At 59.9% G+C, this 21759-nt stretch overlaps 1 protein-coding gene across 6 annotated transcripts in view; it reads left to right on the top strand.

The window, feature by feature from the left end:
* Window positions 1-21759, top strand: part of BCL9L (BCL9 like) — a 69721-nt gene that overhangs the window by 24030 nt on the left and 23932 nt on the right. For 3 of the 6 annotated variants that reach the window (XM_054222840.1, XM_054222837.1, XM_054222839.1), the window contains exon 4: window positions 17531-17631. The exons of the other annotated variants lie outside the window; for them this stretch is intronic. In XM_054222840.1, coding sequence (XP_054078815.1) covers window positions 17531-17631 — 101 coding nt within the window. The remainder of the gene's footprint in view (window positions 1-17530; window positions 17632-21759) is intronic. 6 annotated transcript variants of the gene reach the window in all.

Below are 21759 nucleotides of genomic sequence, written 5' to 3'. Positions count from 1 at the left end.
CACAGGCTGGCTTCCAGCCCTTAATTCCTCAGGGCTCCATCCAGTTTTAAGTACCCTGACGGATGGATCTCCCAAGCAGCCTCTTCTGGGGGAGTAAGTCCCCTGTGGAAAAGCACAAGTTTGCTGTTCCTGCGCAAAGGTGTGTTGAGGGTCTGCTGCGCCTGTGAGCCTGCTCCCGAGCTTCTGCTGCTGCGTCCTTCCAGGGATGGTGGCTGTAGCCTGGGCCAGGCAGGAGCCCGGAGCTTGCCCTGCAAATGTCACTTTCCTTCTGCTGTTGCTCTTTTGGCAAAGACCCAGCATCGCGCCGGTGCCCTGGATGAGGGGGAGCACAGGAGAGTTGTGCTAAGTTTGTGACTACTTTGGGCATTTTTAGCAGGAAACGTGGTACGCAGTTGCACGGATACGCGATATAATGAAGGACAGAGGTATCCTAGCGATACGATGTACAGATGCGGCAATATTTTGTCAGTGTTATTTAAGCTGCATCAGCGAAGTGCTAGGAGGATTGCCAGCATGACTCTTCTGGCAAATCAAAATCTAGTGCAGGTCAGGACTCGGTGTCACTCGGCTCTCCCTCCCTCCCGGGAAGATGTCGACCGGGAAATGTGTTTTCTGGCGATCTCGCGTGTGGTTCCCTGTCTCCAGGGGGTGTGGGAGCTTAGGATACTGACTCTATGTAGTTGATCTCTATGAGGTTAAAACTACCCTACGAGGATTCCTGTAGCGCTGAAGCTGTGGAAAAGCACACCCGTCTGGGAGCCAGGGCCCGAGGAAGCATTGCAGCTGCTTTACTTCTCAGCTGTGCGTTTCCAGCAGCTCTGTGCGGCGCAGGGGGTGAGGATGGCCCAGACGAGATTCCTTGGTTCTTCCCGACTTCTGTCTCGACGTTGCATGCTACCTTCTGGCAGGTCGGATTTTGCTCCCCCGCTTTGGTTTCCCTTCTGCGGGCACCACCCCCGGCAGCCCCGAGTGGAAGGCACCCAGGAACTGTTACCGGAGGTTGGCGGGGATGGTTTCTGTTGCTGTATTTTGCCCTCCCTCGGCCTCTCCCCGGGAGGCAGCACCAGCCAGACCACGTGGCGTGGAGGAGAGGCACCCTTCCTCCTTCCGTGGTGCCTGTTCCAGGTCATCTGCTTGGCACCAGGCCCTTTCTGGGAATGAGGAGCTGGTTTTGTTTCCTCCCTACCCGATTTTCTTTGAAACTCAAAAGGTGGAGAGGGTGATGGATTTTGCTCTAATTGGGACCGGTTCGCAGCGGCGTTTGCCGTTGCCACAGGGCTGTACTCGGCAGGAGCCAGCGTAGAGGAAGCAGTTAGTGTCACTGGCACCTGCTTTTGATTTAAGGGAGAGCCACGCTACGGAGGGGCGGCTTGCCAGGAGCCCTGCATGCTCCCCGCGTCCTTGGCCAGCGGAGCTGGGCTTGTCACTGCCCGGGCCAGTCTGGTCCCTGGTGTGGCAGGCGGGGGAGCACGGGACACCTCGGCATTGCGATCCAAAGGCCGCACCAAACCTTGGAAATGTGCTGCTGTGCGTCCTGACCAGCTCTGAGTCCGGCTTGCTTGGACCTGGACCTCTCTTCCCAGCTTGCGCTCCTGCTGCCCCTCTCCCGGGGCGTGGGATGGGCTGTTGGAGACATGCAGCTCCTCAACGGGCAGGGTTGCCTTGATGCCGGCTGTGACCCTCCGCTGGAGAAGGCGGCGTGAGGATGGTGGGTTGCAGCACCCCAAAGAGCCACGTGGGAGCCTGTTCTGCTCATGCTGGGGTGAGCAAGAGACTTGCTCAGCTCTTTCTGGAGAGATGGGCTGGTTCTCCAGCAGCTCCTGCTGTCTGGGCACAAGTGGCTCCCCTGTATCCCGGTGTCCATGCTGGATCACCAGATGGGAGCATCAGGCAGTGGTTTCCAGCCCCTCTGCGCTGCCGGGGATGGGGGGGCAGGGCCTTCGCCTGGCATCTTGTCCTGCTGCGTCTTCCCAGGCAGCCGTAGGCAGAGGAAGGTGCTGTCTGTGCCTGGGCGTCTTTGGGAGACTGTGCTTCCCTGACGTGGGCAGACGGTGTCCTGGCTTTGGCTGGAGCTGCTAGAGAAAACGGCGCTCTGTCGCGGGGTTTTGCTTCCACCAAGAGCAGGAGCTGGGCTTGGGGCTTGGTTTTTCTCGGCTGCAACTCAAGATGCCTTGAATCCCAGCTGGGGGACGATGGGGAGCCTCCTCTGGTGCTGGGGTAATAGCCTCAAGATGGCTTGAAGACTGGGCTGCGCGCTGTGCCCGGAGGTGGGGCGTCACCCTGTTTGGTGAGGAGCTCTGCTGGAGCCAAGGCCTGGGCCAGAAGCCAGGTTTGTGATCCATGCCAGAGAGGGCGAGACTCGCAAAGCGAAGCAGAGCTCCTCCTGTGTGGGAGATGGCCTGAAATACCGAGCAAAGCCACAGAGTGCTCCTTGTTCCTGCCTTTGCCTACTGGTCTTCCCTCTCCCCAAAGTACGTGGGAGGCCGCAGGACGGATCTGCTGGGGAGCAGGAGGGCTGCGCTCTGCGGGCGCCTCTGCTCCAGCCTCCCTCTTCGGGCTGCCCGTTCGGTTGGGTTTTGGGTTTTTTTTTTCCCCTTCTAACCCTGCTTCTCTCGTTACTGTATCGTCCCTCATCCGTCCTCGCTGCTACTGGTTTGAGGGCCACCTCCTTGCGGGTGGGCTGTCCAGGGCAGCGCTCTGCGTGCAGTTGCGCTGCTGCTTCTGTCGCAGCTCGGCTGAGCAGCTTTCCTTCTCCTTGCTCGGCTGCTTGCTGCAGTGGCCGAGGCGAGGAATGGGCCAGGATATGGTTTGCGTCGACGCTGCGTGGCACGGCCTGTTTGCAGGCTCCACGCTTCGCGGGGTGTGAGCAGAGGAAGGGCCAGGCTCTGCTGGGGTCGGTCTGCGCGGGCAGCGCGGATACTGCGCCCTGGGCGTCCTGCAGCCTCTGCCGGGAGCGATGCTCTGTGCTGTGACGGGCCAGAGGAGGTTTCAGGCATTGTGCAGAAGCAAGGGCTTGCGTTTTTTCACCTCTGAAATAGAGACCGGGAGGAAAAGTGACAGGAAATGACTTAACCAAAGACAGGAAGGGAATATGGGGCAGAGCTAGGGACAGAAGCCAGGATTCCCAATTCCTGCTCATCGCTCCGCTCCTGCTCAGCTGCCTCTTGGGGTCTCAGCCTGCTGTTCCAGTCCAGGCGTACGGGGGCTTTTCCAGCCCTCTGAGAAGCTGGAGGTCAGGACCTTCCGTCCTGAAGTGTCCCCAGTGCTCAGCGCGTCTGTGAGCTCTCCGGTCCCCAAGTGTCTCATCTCCAGGATTTGCCCAGCTGAGAAAACTGTAAGTTAGAAAGCTATGACTGGTGTGGTTATAGCAAACAGTGTCCGTGGCTAGTGAGTCGAGCATCTGGTTCTCCAAGGAGCACCGTGGTCCTCGTCTGACATGTGCTCTGCAGAGAAATGCCATTGTCATTGTCCTGGAGTGCTGTACCCTTTTTTGGAGGGCTGTACCCAGGTTTTCTTAAGGGTTTAAGTGAAGGGAAGCCGTTTCTCTTAGCTTGCAATGTTTCCCCTCCTGAAGTTGGCTTCATGGTCTGTCTTCCTTGACTTGCCCCCCGGGGCTTGGTAACTGCATGATCGGGTGCGCACCGGTTGCCTGGTTCTGCAGATTCTGCGGGGCGTTGCAGTCTTCCTATTAGAAAACGTATTCTTAATATCCTCTTTGGAAGAAAGGTGTTGCTGGAGAGCTGTGTACCGGTGAACAGTTGTGCTCCCCTTCAGGTGGGAAGGGGTTTCGGCAGCGGGTGGAATGGCTGTTGCTCGGTTCTGTTCTTATGCCGCGCCGGGCTCCTGGCTTCTCAGGAAAGGCACGGTGCGAGGCTGCAGCTGGTGGAGGATGCCGGCTTGTAAGAGGGCGGTTGCAAGGGTCCTGAGTAGCCACGCTGTAGGTATCCTGCAGCCCTGGCGCGGAGGAGCTGGATGGGGAGCTTGAGGGGCAGTAACTGAGAGCAAGGGCTGCGTCTCCGGGCAACTCTTCCCGGCGGCGAGCTGGCCAAGGCTGTGGAAACCCCCGCAGCACTGGAGCTTTCACCACTTCCTCGGCAGGATTCGTTCCAGCACGGGTCTGCAGTGGAGGACGGGGCCAGACTGGGCCTGAGCGGAGCGAGTCCGGCCGCAGGCGAGCCTCGAGCGCGGCAGTTCGGCTGGGCTGAAAGCTGCCTGTGTCCTGCCTCTGCGCAGCCTTGTTTGAACTTTTCTCTGGCAAGGAGCAAAAGGCACCGGGGAGACCTAGGGCTGGTCCAAGCAAGTTTCCTCTGCTCTCCCCGCCCCCAGATGCAACGGGGAGGACGGCAGCAGCTCCAGACTGCTGTCCCGGAGCGGAGCAGCCTGGGGGGGCCTCGGTCACGACAGCCTTTGAGCGAACGTGGGGTTTTTTTGCCTCTGGTGTTCCCTGCCTCTTGGGCTGTGGTGCAGGGAGGGGGAAGTGAAACTGTGGTTCAGAACAAGCCCTCTGGATGGCAAGAAAATTGCTGAGTAGCCGGTTTCCAGGTTGCTGAGGTCCTAGCCAGGGCCCGGCGCGGCTGCCAGAAGCAACAGGCTTGGAATTTCCTCTGCCCGGTGCCAGCTCCTCTCGGGCTGGCCGCAGCACCGAACGCTGGGGCCGGGGCTCCTCTCGAGCCCCGCGGATGGGGCGCTCCCGGAGCAGAGGTTACATCGGAGCCGGAGCTGCCCCCCTCGCTCTCGCAGCCTGGTTTCTATTTTCTTTTCCAGGGTCCAAGCTGTTTTGAATTATGCAGCCTGCGCCTCCCGCGGGGCTCCTTGAGCAGCCGCCTAATGAGCTGAGCTCCTGACAAACTTTGCTCTGGCTCTGGCTACGCTTGGAAAATTTTACAGCCTTTTCAGAAAAAGGAAATGCCAGGAAAGGCCTGTCTCTTCTTATTTTTATGAGGGGGTCCCAGTTGAGAGGGGGCGAGATGGGTTTGTAAAAGAAGACAGGAAGGATTTTGTACACGGCAGTATATGCGCTTTCTAGTGATGGGGGCGAGCAGGCTCGGTGCCTCCTGCCGGCGCTGGGCACGGTGCGGGGCAGGGCCGGCAGAGCTCTCGGAGGGTGCACGGTGGGCGCAGGGAGGCAGCGACCCCTCTTCTACGGGGAGGTGGTCGTCTGTGTCTTCCCACCCAGCTGCCAGCGTAGCTACTGGCTGTTTAATCTTTGCTAATTACGCTTTTTCTGAATGGCGGTGGTTTTATTTCTGCTGCGGTCGCAGGCGGAGGCTCCCGCATGCGGGTACGCTGCGTGTCGGTCCGAAAGGCTCGTGGGAGGGACTGCCACCGGACGGTGGGCTGGTGGTCCCCCCGTCGTGGGCATGGCAGGGTGCCGGTGGGCACGGGGGTGTAGGAGCACAGGTGCCGCCAGCACAACGTTTGAGCCGAAAGGGACAGTTCTTGTGTAATTTGCCCCTTTGGCTGAGCAACAGTGGGAGAACCCGGGGTGCAAGGTAAGCTGTGACTTGCCTGCCTTCCCTCGGTAGGATGGTGCTGAGAAGGGAGCTGGGAGCCCTCCGTTCTGGGTCCGCGCCCCCTCGGGGAGGTGCTGAGGGTCTGCCCTTGCGCTTTTCTGGTTTCCCTCAGCAGAGACCACCCAGGGCATCACTCATCTCCCGACTGACCGTGTCCCACATCCCGTTCCGATGGTAAAAAGGCGTCTGCGGGGAGCGGGACGGGGGTGTTGGTTGGAGCCGGTAAAGCGGAGGGGCCTGGGGAGCTGCATGGCTTCTCCAGTGGGAGGGATGGAGGTTTCTGTGCGATCCGTAGGCATCAGCTGCTGCCAGTCGTGGCGGATGAGCGTCAGACGTGGGCAGCGGTGGCCCTGGGTGGAAGGAGCCTCGCGCCGGTCCTGCTTCAAGGGCTTTGCCTGCTCCGCCTGTCAGGAGCGCGGCTCTGGAGAGCTATTTGATTTGGCAGCCGGTGCAGGCCTGGCAGCCCTCGGCGTGGGATGCGGGCACCGGAACCGTGCCCTCCTCTCCCTTTTTGTCGTCACTCCTCCCATCGCCAGCTTTCTGCTGCGCTGGGCAGGAGAAAGCACCTTCCCGGGGCTGCGTCCCCTCCTCCACCTGGAAAAGGAGTGAAATGTCCCTTTCTCGGGGCTCATGGGCAGAAGCCGAGATCGCGTTTGACAGCGGAGGCCGAGCGCCTTCGCTCTGCTGCTGTCGAGTCCGAGTGCGTCTCTGCTGCCGGTGTCGTGCAGAGATGAGCTGCTCTGCCCCACCTCCTTCTCAGCAAAAGTATTCAAAAATTAGTTAAATACCTTTTTGCTATTGTTATTTATTTCTGTGATGCCACCTGTGTATATCTGTTTTAGAATGGCTGGAGTGGGTGGTTTTTGTACTCTAATTAGTTTCCTAATTGTCGGGGGGGAATCCTGTTTCACGTGAACCTGACGCTGCGAGAGGAGAGCCCGAAGCCGTGTTTGTCGTCGTTGCCGCGAGCACAGTGCAAACCCAAGGAAGGACGGGTAAGCGCAGCAGCACGGCTGCAGTTCCCTCAGTAGCACCTTTCCTCCCGAAACGTTTCACAGGTCGCTGCTCGGTAACGATCTGCCCAGGCTGCCCGCCTCCACTGCAGAATTCAGTGTGAGTTTTGCTCCCCACTCTCTTTTGAAAAAAAAATAAAATAGTCACAGTATTCAGGGTTTGAATCTGCTTTGGAGCCTGTTTCAAAAAAACCCAAACAAGCGAACAAAAACCCCTCCCAAACCTGGTTTTGCTTGTTGAAAGTCGGTTTCACCAGCTGAAGTTGTGAATGTTTCGTACGAGAGGAGTGACTTTGCCTTGAGCAGAGCTTCAGCAAAGGTGTTGTCCTGCTGCTTGCAAACATTTTGCTATCAACGTAGTTTTAGCCCCGATTTTGCGTGTGTGTGTGTGTTATTTCAGCGAGAAGAGCGATTTACCCGCCTGAGTGTTTGTGCGATCGGGACCTGACGTGTAAGCGACTGCTCCCCACCCCACACAGCGCTTTTGGAATATGCCGCGAGTCTCAGCTGCTGGTGGAAAAGGTTTATTGGTTAGTTTGTTATGCTTTTTAGTCGAAAGTAATTTCACAAAGTTCTGGTCTGATTAAAATGTATTACTTGCATTGGTGGGTTTTAGGCTTTTTTTTTTTTTTTTTAAGGGCTCCGGTTATTTTCCTGATGCTGGTGTGGGCCCCTGTGCAACAGATCTAAGGGTATTGCAGTACCAGGCTGCCTTTCTCAAGTACCTTGCCCAGAACTCGCGGCAGTAGCCCGCAGGCCCTTGGAGGTCCATGGCGGGTAGGTTTAACACCGGCGAAGCAAACCAGCACCCGGTTCTCAGGCTGACGCTGGCAACGCCATGCTCTGAGCGCTCTCGGTGGAAAGGGACAATGTCGGCATCCGTCAGGGCTGCCGATCCCTGTCCGGGTGATGCCGAGCTTTGTGTTCATCTCGCTGCAACCAGATGGAGAGGTTAATTGCGCTGCCCAACCTCAGATTGAAAACAAGACTGCAAACAAGGGTAGCTGTAGCCGAGGGTTGGTTAGTTGGAAGGGGAGAGAGGAGAGGTGAGCGTGTCCAAGAGTAATGGCATGTTCTGGGGTTGCTCTTCCTCCATGTCCTGGTCCTGACCGTGTTGGACGGCTGCTGTTTCCGTCTTTGATCTGTGGCTGCTCCCGGCTGCGGTGGTGCAGTGGCTGGGGCTGTGGTTGCTGTTTGCAGTATACTTGGAAAAGCTGTTGGGAGCGTGCAAAGAATCGATCTCTCTTGGAAATTGATAGAAGAATCCCAATAGCAAACACGCCGGGAGGCCAGGCTCTTGCTTCTCTTGCTACCTCCTTGCCTCCCCGCTGGGCACAGGCGTTGGCGTGCGCGGAGCAGCTCTGTTGTCCCACGTAGCGGACTTGGGCTCAGCTTGAGGTGAGAGCCCGGCAGTGCCCCTGCCAGGAGTGACGTGCTGATGGTCAGGGAGGGGACGAGGCAGAGCTGGGGCCTGGCTCGAGAAGAGCAGGTGCCACGCAGGCTCCCTTCTGCACCAAGGCGTGCATCCACGAGGGTAGATGGGGCACTTAAGGACATGGTTTAGAAGTGGCTTTTGTCAGGGTAGGTTAAAGGTTGGACTTGATGATCTTAAAGGTCCCTTCCAACCTCAGCAATTCTATGATTCTATGAGTCCTCCCCGCTCTGGAGAGCTGTGGCTAACGGCCGGCCCTGAGCTTGGGAAGGGGCAGAGGCGTGGGGGAGATGGGATCGTAGTGTGAAATAGCGGGGAATCTGTGCATCGCCCTTGGCCAGTAGGCTGGTCTAATGCCTCATCTGATTTGCATATCAATTAATTGTTATTTTAAGAGGACTCAAGTGGACCCAAGTGCCAGACCGCGTCTCAGTATGCTCTCGGAGGAGCCCAGGAACTGCTTGATTTGATCCGAACAAGCCTGAAGGTGGGGTCGCTTAATGAGCCAAAGACCCCTCTGGCTGAAGTCAGCTCCTTCCGTCCCAAACGGGCAAGTGCCGATTTTTCTGGGGATTTGAAGGTGCATTTGAACAGCCCGGGCAGAGAGGGTTGTGTAGACCCTGGTGATGGTCAGGATGCTGTCTCATGGGAGGATGGTGCTTGCCTAGGACCTGCTGCCGCCCTCGGGTGTCCCAGTGCCACGGGACCGGTTCTCTAAGCTGCTGCTCCCGCCACCGTACGTCTGTCTCATCGGACCGACGCTGCCGGGCTCCCCGCATCCCCGGTGCAGGACACAACCTGTGGGGTGGTTGCGGGGTAGCTGCTGGGTGCAGAGCCGCCCTGGTCGGCGTCGCTGCGGTGGGGTGGGGAGGAAGCCAACCTCCCCTGCCCAGAGGCAGGAAACGAGAGCCACGTGGGCCGCCTCTGAGCCCCGCCGGCACCTCGCACTGAGAGCAGCGCGGCTGGGCTTGGGCTTGCTGGCTGCCCGCCACGGCGCCGGCGGCCCTGTTCTGTGTCCTCTGTTTGCAGAGGGAGGGGGGGAACGGGGGCTGGTGCTCCAGCGCCCAAAGGGGGAGGCTGCAGCCAGGGCTCCTGGGCTCTTTCCCTCTTTCTGCTGGGAATCCGCTGTGCGTCCATCCTCAGGCACTTGCCCGGGCTCTGGCTGTCAGTGCCCGGCTGTCGCGTGTGCCAGGGATAATGGCCGTGTGTGGGCTGTAGCCCGTGGCCTTTGCCCGGGCCCCGGTGGCCAGACTCGGCCCCAGCACGACGGCTGCCCCAGGGTTTGCAGCCACCGCTGCTTCCCGGCGAAGGAGGGGAGGGTCTTGGAGCCTTCATGGCAGGGCTTTTTCTTCCCGCGTTTGAGGTCTTTCGATGGCCACCCCGAGGTCTGTCTCTGACCCCCAGCTGGGGTCCTGGGGCTGCCGCTTCCCATTGCTGTCGCAGCGGTTATCGGAGGGAAAGGCAGCGTAAGCTTTCTCGGCAGACTGTCGTGTTTGTCCTGTTCAATTACAATGCAGCAGCAGTGGCACCAGCCGCCGCCTTCCTCCCCTCGCTGGGCTGGAGCGCTGCAGGCTCTCGGCAAATGCTGTCTGCGGACATCTGCTGCCTCCTCCCCCACCGCCTCCTGGCAAGCGGCAGCAGCTTCCCAGCGAACAGCCTGCTCTTTGCATCACCCCCCGCACGCCCGACCAAAGCTCCCTTCTGCTCCTACAGGCTCCTTCGCAGGACCTTGAAATGGTGGTTTCCCCGGTTGCTGGCTCGGCTCCAAGCAGCCTTCCGTCTCACAAGACCGTAGCTGGAAAAAAAAAAATCAGGGTGCCTGATGGAGGGGAAAGGCTTATTAAAGGTGATGCTTACCCGGTTCTGGCTCGTGATTCAAACAGGCAGCCCTCTCCTTGGCAGGCCTCCAGCCAGCGCCTGGGGCCTGAGGCAGGCGTGGAGGCTGGGGCAGAGAGCTCGGAGACGTTTGACTGGAGCAGATGCGGCAAGGTCAGCCGTGAGCCGCGGCCATGGTGCCAGGGCTGGATGCTTCGCGCCGCTGTCTGGCGCGGGTCTGTCCCGCGCAGCTGGGCGGGGGGCCAAAGTTCGCTATTCCAGGTATTCATCCGTCCCCTTCGGGGAGAAGGGAGGTTTGCGTCTTTCCGCTGTGGCCGAGCGGTGGGATGGCGTGCGCCTGGGGTGTGGGGGGCAGCGGGGCTGCGGATTTCTGCCTCCTGAGAGCCACCCCCAGGCTCAGCAGTCCTGCCGCTTTGGCCGCCCTGCACAGTGGCATTTCTCGTGACTTCAGCCTCTCAGTGCTGCGGCCCCGGGTTCCCGGCTGTGGGTACGCGCTTGGCACCAGAAAGCGTGGTGGTAGCCCGAGGGGAGGTCTTTGCCCCAAGCCAGTTCCCCAACAGGACGGTCACTGAGATGCCCTGGCTGCACCATGTGCTTCTAGCCTGGGGGCTTCCGCGGAGGTGAGAGCGGAGGAGCTGGGAGGGATGGAGCGGAAGGATTTAATGAAGAGGGCATGGGGGGCTGTAGCAAGCTCCTTTTCTCCTGAAACTGGTGAGGCAGTAGCTGGGAGCATGAAGGCAACGCTGGGCTGTGATCTTGGGGAAAGCCCAGAAGGAGGGCTGAGGTATGTGGATTAGTCAGAAGAGATGGTAGGGGATGAAAGAGGATTCGGCAGCTCTGACTGTAAAGGCAGGTTCGGAAGAAGGAGCTGGAGGGATTGCAGGTGGGACATGAAAACAGGAGCTTGGAAGGATGGAATAAACGAAGCCGGTGGGGAAATTTGCCGTTTTGTACCTGGATCAGAAAGATGCGAGCACGATTCAAAGGGATTTAGACAAGAAGGCACAAGTCTGCGTTTGGAGGGAGAGGGATCATCTTCTGCGCTGTGACCGTCTTTGCGGTGGAGGGGGGCAGAGGCACAGCCAGATCCCCCCTGCCAGCACGGGGGAAGCGTGGTGTTACGGAGGGGCATTGCTCGGCATGTGCTTAGTTGACAGTAGGGTCTGTCCCCCGCTTCCGTCAGTCAGGCTGCGTTACATGCCCGCACCAGGCGTCGGTAGCGGGAGAGCCGGGCAACTGCCACTGGAGGAGCCGGTGAAGTTCTCCGAGCGGCTGTGAAGGATGTGGGATAGAGATGGGAGCCGCGGGGCCAGGCTGGGGCAGGGCGCCTGGCTGACAGCAAACGGCAAGGGCCAGGCAGGGTGTCACCAGGGAAGGTGCCCGGTGCGCCCATCATAACGCTTGCGGGCACTGGTCTGTGGCCGCCGGGACTGGCGCTGCTGCACAGAGGGGCAGGGCCAAGAGGGGATCGGACCCCAGTCGAGCGCTCGGGTCTCCTGTTTGCCTGGGCAGTAACCGCAGGCCCCTCCTCCTTGCCGGCACGGCGCTGAGCACGAAGGAGATGATGAAGCGAGGGAAAGATGGGGCATGCGTCTGAGAGGAAGATGAGAGATGCCGCTGAGAAACAGAACTGAGCTCCCTTCCTCTTTGTGTGCTGGCGGATACTCGGTGGGGTGGGGGCAGCGGGGCTGGGCTGCAGGCCAGAAACGCTCGCACACATCCCCGGGAGAGGAAGCTGAAATGCTGCAGGAAGCCATGCTCTCGCCTGCACAGGTGATCCAGAGCCGCCGCGTCGCAGGGGTGAGACAGCAAAGCCATGCCTGCCCCAGCCCGCCAGACCCTGTCCCGGAGCCCGGCAGGCGGGGGCTAAGGAGATAAGGGAGCCCTGGCAGGCAGCCTTTAAAGCCCCCCTGGGGAAACGGGAGCATCACCAGCAGCCCAAGGCAAGACTGGTAGGTCCTGGTGTTTACCCAATGCTGGGGAGAAGCAGAAGGTGCCAGGTGGAGGCCGGTCGCTGCCTCCCCCAGATCAGCGGGGCATGGCGGCGCCCTGGGAAGGAAACACCCAAGAGTGGAGGCAGAGGGAGCGCCAGGGCCTGGGAAGACACTCTTCCCTTGAGCGGAGAAGGGGTGCCAGGAGCCTGGCAGGACCCTGCCCATGGGAGCATTCTCTCCCGTGGGTGCCCCGGTCAGCGCCCCCGGTTGTGACTTGCAGCCCAGAAACCCCCCGCGGGCCGGGCTGCACCCCCAGCAGCGTGGGCAGCAGGGCGAGGGGGGGATTCTGCCCCTCTGCTCTGCTTGGGGAGACCCCCCTGCAGTGCTGCCTCCAGCGCTGGGGCCTCAGCACAGGAGGGACACGGAGCTGTTGGAGCGGGGCCAGAGGAGGCCCCGGAGATGCTGGGAGGGCTGGAGCCCCTCTGCTGTGGGACAGGCTGGGAGAGCTGGGGGGGTTCAGCCTGGAGGAGAGAAGGCTCCGGGGAGACCTTCCAGCCCCTTCCAGTCCCTCAAGGGGCTCCAGGAAAGCTGGGGAGGGACTCTGGAGCAGGGAGGGGAGCCATGGGTCGAGGGGGAAGGGTTTTACACTGACAGAGGGGAGATTGAGATGAGATCCGAGGCAGAAATTCTTGGCCGTGGGGGTGGTGAGCCCCTGGCCCAGGTTGCCCAGAGCAGCTGTGGCTGCCCCATCCCTGGAGGGGTTCAAGGCCAGGTTGGACGGGGCTTGGAGCAACCTGGGCTGGTGGGAGGTGTCCCTGCCCAGGGCAGGAAGGTTGAACTAGATGATCTTTAAGGTCCCTTCCAATTCTGTGGTTGATTCTGTGATTGACTCTATGACTTGGTGGGCAGTGGCGTGGCAGAGGCAGGTGTTTGGGCTGCGGGGACTGGTGCTGGGCTCTGGGAGGCCGACCCCGGCGGGTCCGCAGTATCTGCCCTGCTCTGCCCGCGCTGGAGGGAGGGCGGCAGGAGAGGCGGAGGGGAGGGATGGCCCCGCGAAGGGTTAACGGCGCGCTCCGTCCCGCTCGCAGCCGCAGGAGCGGTGTTTCGCAGCTTGCTCCAGTTGGCGTCTTTCCCAGAATGCTTTGGAAAAGCGCTGCCCTCTGACCCCCAGTACAAACTGAGCCCAGCACGTGGGAGGCAGAAATTACTCCCAGACCTTCAGGCTCCAGGGTTTACAAGCTGCCTGCAATAAAGCAGCCATTTTTTCCGACAGTTACTAAATCTCCCCTTTTAGCTCCGCTGCAAACTTCTACCCGTCGCTCCCCTCCCCTGCCCCCAGCCCCGCGTCTTGCTCCTTCTGCTCAAATCAGAAACATCTCCGGTGGCGAGGCTGGGCTCTTCCCCCCAGGCTGGCGGCTGGGGACAGCTCGAGGGTCCCGTCCGGCTGGGCAGCTGTCCTCGCGTTGGTCTCCTGCCTGTGCCGGTGCTGGCCGCGGCAGGGTCACCGGCTGCCCCTCCGCAGCAATCCCCGGGGGCGCCGGCCCCCGTTCCCCTGCCCGTGGGGTGGGTGCAGGCCTGCACCGCTCTCCGGAGCCCCGGTGAGGCCGGCGCGGCGCTGCTGGCAGCCAGGCTTCGCGGTTGCTGCTGTAGTGTCCACGCTGAGCGCCGGGAGCCGAAGGGCAAAGGTTTTCTTGACGGCTTTGCTGGTGGCTGGGACAGCTTTGGGCAAGGCCTTGGGTTTTCTGTGCCTCCCTTCCGCTGTCTTGGCGCGGGAGCAAGAGCCACAGGGTTTGCACTTACCTGTCGTCATCTCCTTAGGTAACTTACTCTGTCTGCGCTCCCCGCAGTGAGCGAGGGATTAATCTCCAGGGAGGCTGGCCAGTTTCTATGGGAGATCACTGCGTGGGAGGCTCACGAGGCTTCACCAGCTCGTGTTTGTAATGCCTGCTGCAGCTGCAAAGTGCCAAGTACGGCTTGTTCACGTACGATTTCATGACTATCCAGTTGTGTGGAAGCGCCGCGCCGGCGTGGGGCGGCGAGCTCGGCGTGTCTGGTGCCGTGCTGAGCGTGCCAGCGCGTTGCGTTGCCGCGAAGGGCGTGGGGAGCGCGTGTTCGTGTTTGTACAGCACTTTGGGAACAGAAAGCGCTCGTTACGAGCGGCTACCGTGCCATGGGCACTGTGGGATCCAGATAAATAAAACGGGAGCTGGTATTTCAAAACAACCTCTTCCCCGCTCCTCCCACCTCCTGCGCGCATTCCTCCGGCGGGGAGCAGGCGAAGGTAGGGAGCTGCCCCATCCCGTGTCCTGAGAGCGGCCGCAGCGGCAGGCAGCCTACCGCACAGCTCCCTTCCCGGCAGATGCGGGACGCCTCGGAGGCAGCCAGCCGCCCTGGCCTTGGCTGTGCCGCCTGACGGGCAGACGGCACCTGCCTGGGGACCCCGTCTCCAGCCCTGGAGGTGGCTGTAGGGAACCAGCTCTGGGGAGCAGCCCTGGAGCCTCAGGCTTTCTTTCCCAGCACTTCTTTTCAGACACGGCATTTCGACGGGAGCGGTGCTGTGGCGGGAGCCTGGTGCCGGCAGCGCGGCAGCGGTGGCGGACCTGAGCTGCTCCTTGCTCTGCGCCGAGCCCCTGGGCACCATGTGGCAGGGAAGCCATTTTCCGAAACACGTCTTGGGCCGGTCTAGGATCTGCTCGACATGCAACAAAAAAGCACATTCATCCGAAATCCCTTCTCTCCCCTCTCCGAGAGCTTGGTTTTGTTTTTAAAACTATATGGCAGGCGACCAAACTGGCTGAGTCAGTCAGCTGGCTGGCCACCAGCAGTAAAAATGCGGTTTTGTCCCCTCCCTCGTTCTCCCCCCTTCCCCCCCGGATTTTTTTTCTCCTTCACTTAGCGACAGTTTCATGTATTGACAACAAACCTCTTTCTGCCTCCTCCTCTCTTGGGGCTGGGACAAGTGGAAGCTGGTTTTTGTTTTCAGGATCGGTGTAGGGGGAGAAGGTGTAGGATGGCAGCCCGCTTTTGCCGCCTTGCTCCTGCCTGTGGTGATGCTGCCCGGGAGGAGGGGGAGCTGCCCGCTGCGCCCAGGCCTTCGACGGCAGCGTCCGCTCTCCGACGGGCACTTAGATGGAGGGATATGGAGCGGTGAAACGTCTTGCCCAAGGCCAGGCCTGGGAGGACGGGAGCTGAGGAGCGGGTTTCCCTCGGCCGCTGGTACCCGGGATCCGTGCTGGCCGTGGGCTGGCTTTGAGGGCAGGAGGAGGTGAGAGGCGAAGCGTTGCTCCCGAGTGTTTATAAATGCTGCCATGTTGCAGGCGTGGCTGGTTGAAATGCATCCTGGGGTCAGCTCTTTCACTGGGAAGACGGGAGCTAACAACCCCAGAGGTTGCCCAGAGCGGCTGTGGCTGCCCCATCCCTGGAGGGGTTCAAGGCCAGGTTGGACGGGGCTTGGAGCAGCCTGGGCTGGTGGGAGGTGTCCCTGCCCAGGGCAGGGGAGTTGGAACTAGATGAGCTTTAAGGTCCCTTCCCACCCAAACCATTCTGTGATTCTGTTCTGTAACCCTCCTGTGTGTACGGCCCGACACCTTGTCGAGGGGCAGCCAGACACCGTGTCGTCGAGGGGGGAGCAGGCGTGTTCAGCCTCGGCTTTTCGGGGAAGCCCCCAGTCACTGTCCCACCTCCTGCTCCTGCTGCGTGTATCCCTGCACGCAGATGTGTCTGGGCTTGAGCAGGAGCAGGGTGCCTGCACAGGGGGTGGGTTTCTGCCCTGTGGCTTGGCCATCAACCGTTTTACTCCCTTTGCATCCAGCTTCCGCGGGCGGCCTCGTGACCCGTTCCCAGGGTGGAGGGGAGATGGCGCTGGGGCTGGTGTGATCCCAGCGCTGCCAGCTCGGCTCCGTGCTTGTGGCGAGCCTGTGTCCCAGCCTGAACTGCGTGACAGGTCGTGGGACCTGGCTGTGTGTCCTAGCCCCCGGGGGTCACCAGGCGCCCGAGCGTGTGGCACCTCGTGGGAGTAAAAATTACTGAGCCAACAAAGGAGGCTCCTCGGGCGAGAGCAGTTTTCAGATGCAAATTGTCCGGTTGGTTTCGGTGACAGATTTTCTTAATTTGTATGTTGATTTTTTGCTATTTTGGATGCATGAATCGCAGCAAACGCTCCAGCCTGACTCTGGCTTCTGTGTACTTGAGCAAGAGGGCCGCGTGAGAGCAAGCGGGCGGCTGGCTGCTGTGAGCCGTGCGGGTATCTGAGGATACCCGTGCTGGTCTGAACTAGTTTGCTGCTTCTTCCGTCATATATCACCGCTCAATTGCGAGACACACTTCCAAGGCAGCAAAGGCAGGGAAGGGGAGAAAATGATTTACTGCTTTTTATTTTAGCAGGAAGGAATGTGATGGGCTAAGAAATATAAAAGGCAAAATAAATCCTCCAGAGCGTTTTGCTCTGTTGAAACGAAGGGAACTTAAAGGTGCACAAGGAGGCTCGAGTCTGCGAGCTCCTGGCAAGGCCGAGCCGCTTTGCCACATGTCACGTGGGGAATGCAGATGTGAGGGGAGCGATAGCTATCTCAGTCCCTAGAAGATGTCTCCCTGCGCTCTTAGCTGTGCCCCCACCTCTTCTCCGACGGTCGGTGGCCCTGCCTATACCGTACCGCTGGAGGCAGCTACGCTGCAGCGTGCACGCGTCTGCGGCTCGTGCAGGAACTGTGATAGCAGGACAGAAGCCACGAGGAAAAGTGAGAAGTGCTGCTGGGATCTGGCGTTTGTTGGCAGAGGTTTCTGGGGCTGGAAATGAGCGGAGGGCAATGAACGCTGCACGTTTGCTGGGCAGTAAGGGAAGGAGCTTTGAGGTCAGGAGGTAGCTGCTGGGGACGCGTCTCCTGCGGTCATTCATGTGCGCGGTGCTTTTGGAGGTTGTCTGTGTTAGTGGGTACCGGCTTGATCCTGGCACTCACCTGCTTTTGCTTTTGCTTTTGCCGGAGAGAAAGAAGCAAGAGTTGTCAGTTCCGTGTTGTCCTGGTCAGCGCGATTTTCCGGTTCTCGGGCCCTTGCCTGGTCGGATCCTGTGGGGATCCTGAAATCCCAGTGCTCTTTCTGAGAGAAAGGGGGGGGGAATAATCCAGACATGGATCTGCTGTTTAAATCCACCTCGTGATCTGAACCCTCTGACAAACTGCCTGGCCTTCGGCCCCCCGTTTGCACCCTAATTGCGCTGTACTCCTCGCAACGCCGGTGCTGCCTCACAGCTGTTTGTGGTGCTCCTCCACCCAACGAGATGTTTTTTAATGTTGGGGGAGCGGAGGAGGGAAGCATCCCCGAGGGGCTACTTAACTTCCACACCTGCTTCCATTCCGCTCCCCAGGCAGGTGACCGGAGTTTGGCACAGTCTGTTTCTAACCTCATCACTGGGAAAGGCGCTTGTAACAAGGTCTGACCCATGGGCAAACTTTTAAACAAACACAAACTCCCGCATCAAATCAATACCTGGATCAATGAGGTTTTTTTCCCTCTGTCAGAAATAGAGTGTAGCTCTGTTGACTCGGTCTGCTGAGGCTGTTTCCCAGCACATCTCCCTGCCAAAGCCTGAAGAGAAGAGCTGGAATTTCAAGCTCCTGCCATTTACATTGTCACCCGAGTTGTCAGGTGTACCTGCGTTTTAGGCTTCTCAGAAAGCCTTGCTTATAGTTGTTGGAGCTAGCTGGCTATCACAAGTGCATCCGCGGGCTTGAAGAGGCTGGGCAGCTTGGCAAACCCTGAGCAAAACTGTGGTGGTATGTACTTTCTGCCCTTCCTACCTGCCAGGTTCCCTTTGGAATGCACTCCAGGAAAAGCCGAACGACTCGCCAGTGGTGCAGCGCTCTGGTGTGGCAGCCTCGGTCCCTTCCGCCAGCCCACGTGTGCAGGTACAGGCTTGAGAGAGCCCCCGCCGTGTTTCTCACCTGTGGGCTCTGTGTGCGCGCGTTGGTCGAGGAGGTTTAGCTCCGCACGTGCCGCGTTGTGGCAGCATTCCCCGCCACCTTGCCCTGGGGCTTCGCGACGGGCAGAAGCAGAGCGCCCTCAGATAGCACCGTCCCGTCCTGCGGCCGGGCACTTCGGGGCTTCGTCTGTAGTTTTACTCGGTCTGGAAGGGAAAGTCACTCTTGTGGAACTAGTTAGAGATGAGAATCTAGTTGTCGTGTGATCCTCGGGCTGTCATCACGACGTGGAGGATGGACACGGGTTGTCCCCTCCCTGTGGCTCTGCGTGTACGTTGCCCTGTGATGGGTGTCAGCAGGGCCAGCAGCCGGGGATGAGCTGCTTTGGGATGGTCCCCACTGAATGATGGGCGTTTGAATAGGAGCTGTGCTTGGCGCAGAGCAGGTGGGCAGCACTGTGCCCTGAGGGTGCTCGGGAGGAGGCTCTGCTCCAGGACAATGTGTCCGGCTTTGGGAGCGGACAGCTCGTTTCCCATTTTGCCTTGTGAGCCTGAAGATGATCGTTATCTCCTGGATTTGCCGGTGTGGAGTGAGACTAATGGCCTTGGCAGTCGGAAGGGTAGACCTACCGATGTCTTTGGTATTTGGAAAGAGCTATGAGAGACTTGGAGCCCACTCTGCTCCAGGAGAAAGCTGTCATGTCTGCAGCAGGAGCCTTGCCCCGGCTCTCTCCGCAGAGCGCTTGAGGAAATCCTGCAAGCCCCAGCTGGATGCGAGCAGGGTGGCGTGTCTCCGGCCTTACGCAGATCAGGCTTTACTTGCTTTCGCAGCGAGGTTCTGGTGCCCGGAGGTGGAGTTGCTGAATTTGCTGAGCCAAGCGTTGAAGGAGAGAACCGGCGTCCTCCCTGCCCTGCTGTGCCACAGGGCGGGCTGGCCGGCTGGATTGCCCCCCGGGCCGGGGGACAGCGGGACCTCGCAGGACAGCCTGGTTGGCGCTGAGGCCAAGCGACGGGAGAGGTGCCCGGCCATGTCCCAGGGAAGAGGGCACGGCAGGGCTGCCGTCGCGGCCGCTGGCGAGAGGCTTCCACGTTCTCTCACGCCCACGCGCCGGCACAGACGCACACACGCGGACAGATGCAGGTTCGTACCAGCGTGAACACGCTCGTGCGGATTCGCATGGATCTGCGGTTAAGCAGGCACACCCACGCCGGCACGGATGCAAATAGAGCCGTGCTGGTGCGGGCCTGCTCGCCATGGCAGAGGCAGACGTGTTCGTATTCGCACAGCTCCGGGCTTGTGCCGGCACAGGCGCGGGCAGACATGCTCCCGCGCTCGCAGGCGACAGAGCTGAGCCACAGCGCCGGTCTATTTTTGGGAGCACTCCTAAGAATTGTGAGCGTGTTTCAGATGTTAGAGTCTTAGATGGGGGAAAGCTAGAACAGATGGCTGGAGGGTTCAGAGCAGCAGCCCTGCTGAGAACAGATATTTATAGGCAGATTTAACCCTTGTGTGGTCTCTGGAGCCGTGTTTAAAGGAACAGCCTCCGAAGTGAACGTGGTGGAGCCGGGCGGTGACCCGCCAGGGTGTGCTGTCCTAGCTGGTTTCCGTGAGCCGATTATCAGTGTAGTCTGGAAATCCCATCTATGCTCTACCTCTTTCTCGAGTGCAGGGTTGCGGCTTTCCCTGCACCGTAGAGCCGGGTTTCTATAAGCCTCGGTGAAACTGGGCCGGTCGTGCTTATTACTTGCTGTCCGAGCTGGGGCAGCGGGTACTGAGGCCGCCCTGTGCTTGCGTGACCAGCAAAATGAGGACAAAGATTGTTTTGTCCCTCCTGCCCTGATTTTTTTTTCTCTTTTTTTTTTTTTTCTTTTCTGTTTTTGCCAGAGGTTACCCAGATTTTTCCTTTTCCATGTTGGAAGGAGAGATTGTGTTTTCTCTCACGCCTGCTGTCTTACAGAGATACACAGACGAAACCCTACCCTGTCAGATCCGTCAGTTTTTACCTGCGCTCGTCTTGGGCCCTTTTGCTCAAGCATTTGGGGAAGAACAAAATCCATCTGCAGGGCTGCGCTGGTTTGTTGAACGGAGCTGTCTGCAACGCGGGGAGCACAGCGCGTTTACGTCGACAGGTCTATTCGTAGCCCTTTCTTTGAGAGCAGCCAGCCTCCTGTTCGGGACCCGAAGCAGTGTTGTATTTAACTTGTATTTAACTTGTATAGCATGTCTTGAAGTGGGCTTGGCGGAGCCGAGTAACAGCAGCAGGAGAGAGCGATCTGGGGGCAAGGAAGAAAGCGATGCCCTCAGGTGGGAAACGTGAAGAAATGACAGAATAGTTATCTGGGAGTTGCAGGGGAGAAGGCTCCGGCTCTGAAAGCACGACCTGGGGTGCAGCCCTAGGGAGCTGCCCGAGCCCGCTCAGGCTGCTTGTCAGCCTGGCTCCAGGAAAACGGGGGAGCGGTGGCGCTCCCGAGCTGGTGTGGGGCGCCGGGAGACTGGGTGGAAAAGAGACGGAGATGGGGACAGCTGGCAGAGCTGGTGCTGCCGGGTCAGAGAATTGCGACGGCCTGTGTTTGCGCTTCTGAAAATGGGAAGCTCGAGTCTAGTTGTGAGATGGGGGAGGAAGCTGCCGCGTCGCGTGGAACGGGACGCATCTCCCACACGGATGGGCAGTCAGTCCCGTAGGGTTCGAGCTGCAGCAGTTGTGCGCAGCGGCGTGCACCTGAGCTGCACCTTCCCCTTGTCGGAACTCAGACTAATCCGGACGTTTGGAGCAGCACTCTGCAGCGTCGCCTGCAGGCTTGTGCCCAGCATGGGGGGTCCCGGGGAGGCAGTGCCGAGCCATACGGGGCTGTTTTACACTTTTCCTTGCACCGCCGCACTCCTGCGGACCAGCTGGAGCTGCGTCTGATGTTGGAGGCAGCGTGCGGCGGCTGTAACTCGGGCTGTTCGTCCAGAGTTGGGTTCCTGGCCAAGGGTTTCACGCCGATGCTGAGTGTACACTTCGGTGAGCTGAGTTCGTTGTTGTGTACCCTGGTCCCGTGCCCAGGGGGGCACGAAGCTCTGCTGGAAAGGCTGGGAGCATGACAGAGGGCCTTGGCGTAGGACTTCCCAGCGGTGCTGCCGCTGTGTTGGGCATCAGCTCTGTGTCTTGGGGCTGTGGATTCGGAGCATCCCGCGTTCTCTTTGCACTGACGTGCTGGGGCCGGGAGATGCAAATCTGTAGGAGAGTGGGAATACGCTGGAGCTGCTTGCTCCCTTGCTTACGCATGCCAGTTTCAGACTGTGGGGGCTTGGAAAGCCTCACTGTCATAGCCCCGCACGCGGCGCGTTCTCACTGCGCTCCTCTGTGTCAAGGCGAGGAGTTCACGGGTTTCCCAGGAGTTCTTGGTCCCAGGTCAGCACTTGCACCCGCCGTTGAAATGGGACTTTGGGGTGAGAAAACCCTGGTTCCTCGTGCTCCAGCTCCCCTGTAGTGCATGCCGAGCGTGCAGCTGATCCTGCTTGGAGACCCAGGTGCGGTGCTGGCAGCGCTCGGCAGCCGGCTCGCAGTCTGGTCTGCTGCACGCTGGTGTCGGCTGGCAGCTTTGCGCCTGTGGCTGTCTGGCTGCATTTTGTACCCAGACAAATTGGTAGGAGCGAGGTTGCTCGGCGGGGCCACCGGGCATGCTGGCATGGCATTCCTGCGGCTGAGCTGGCCCTGTTTGCTTCCAGGGTGCGTGGCAGCCACCGCTCTCCTCCTACCTGAGCGAAGGAGGAGGAGAGTTCGTGGCAGTAACGACCCACCCAGTGGGTAACTGCCAGTCCCAGGGATCTGCCCACACTTGCCTGGCCTCCCACAATGGCCCCATTGTTCCTGAGAGGGCAAGGAGGAGGCTGCCTGCAGCTCCCTGGGCATCGTTAACCCTCTGCCTGCCAGCAGCAGGGCCTGTGTGGAGCAGGAGGTCCCGAGGGCAGGTGGAGGAGCTCCTGCCACCCTTGGGAATGCAGCGGGGAGCTGCAGGGCAGCGGCTGCCTCCAAACCTGCCGGTTGTTGCTGTTTTGCTGTCACACGCCTGTGGGGACGATGTACATGGAGAGGCAGGGCCCCGCTGAGCCTTGGTTTCCTCCGACGAGGCG

The sequence above is a fragment of the Rissa tridactyla genome, chromosome 17 (assembly GCF_028500815.1).
Source record: "Rissa tridactyla isolate bRisTri1 chromosome 17, bRisTri1.patW.cur.20221130, whole genome shotgun sequence".
Taxonomy (NCBI): Eukaryota; Metazoa; Chordata; class Aves; order Charadriiformes; family Laridae; genus Rissa; species Rissa tridactyla.
This window is presented reverse-complemented; position numbering and strand designations above follow the sequence as displayed.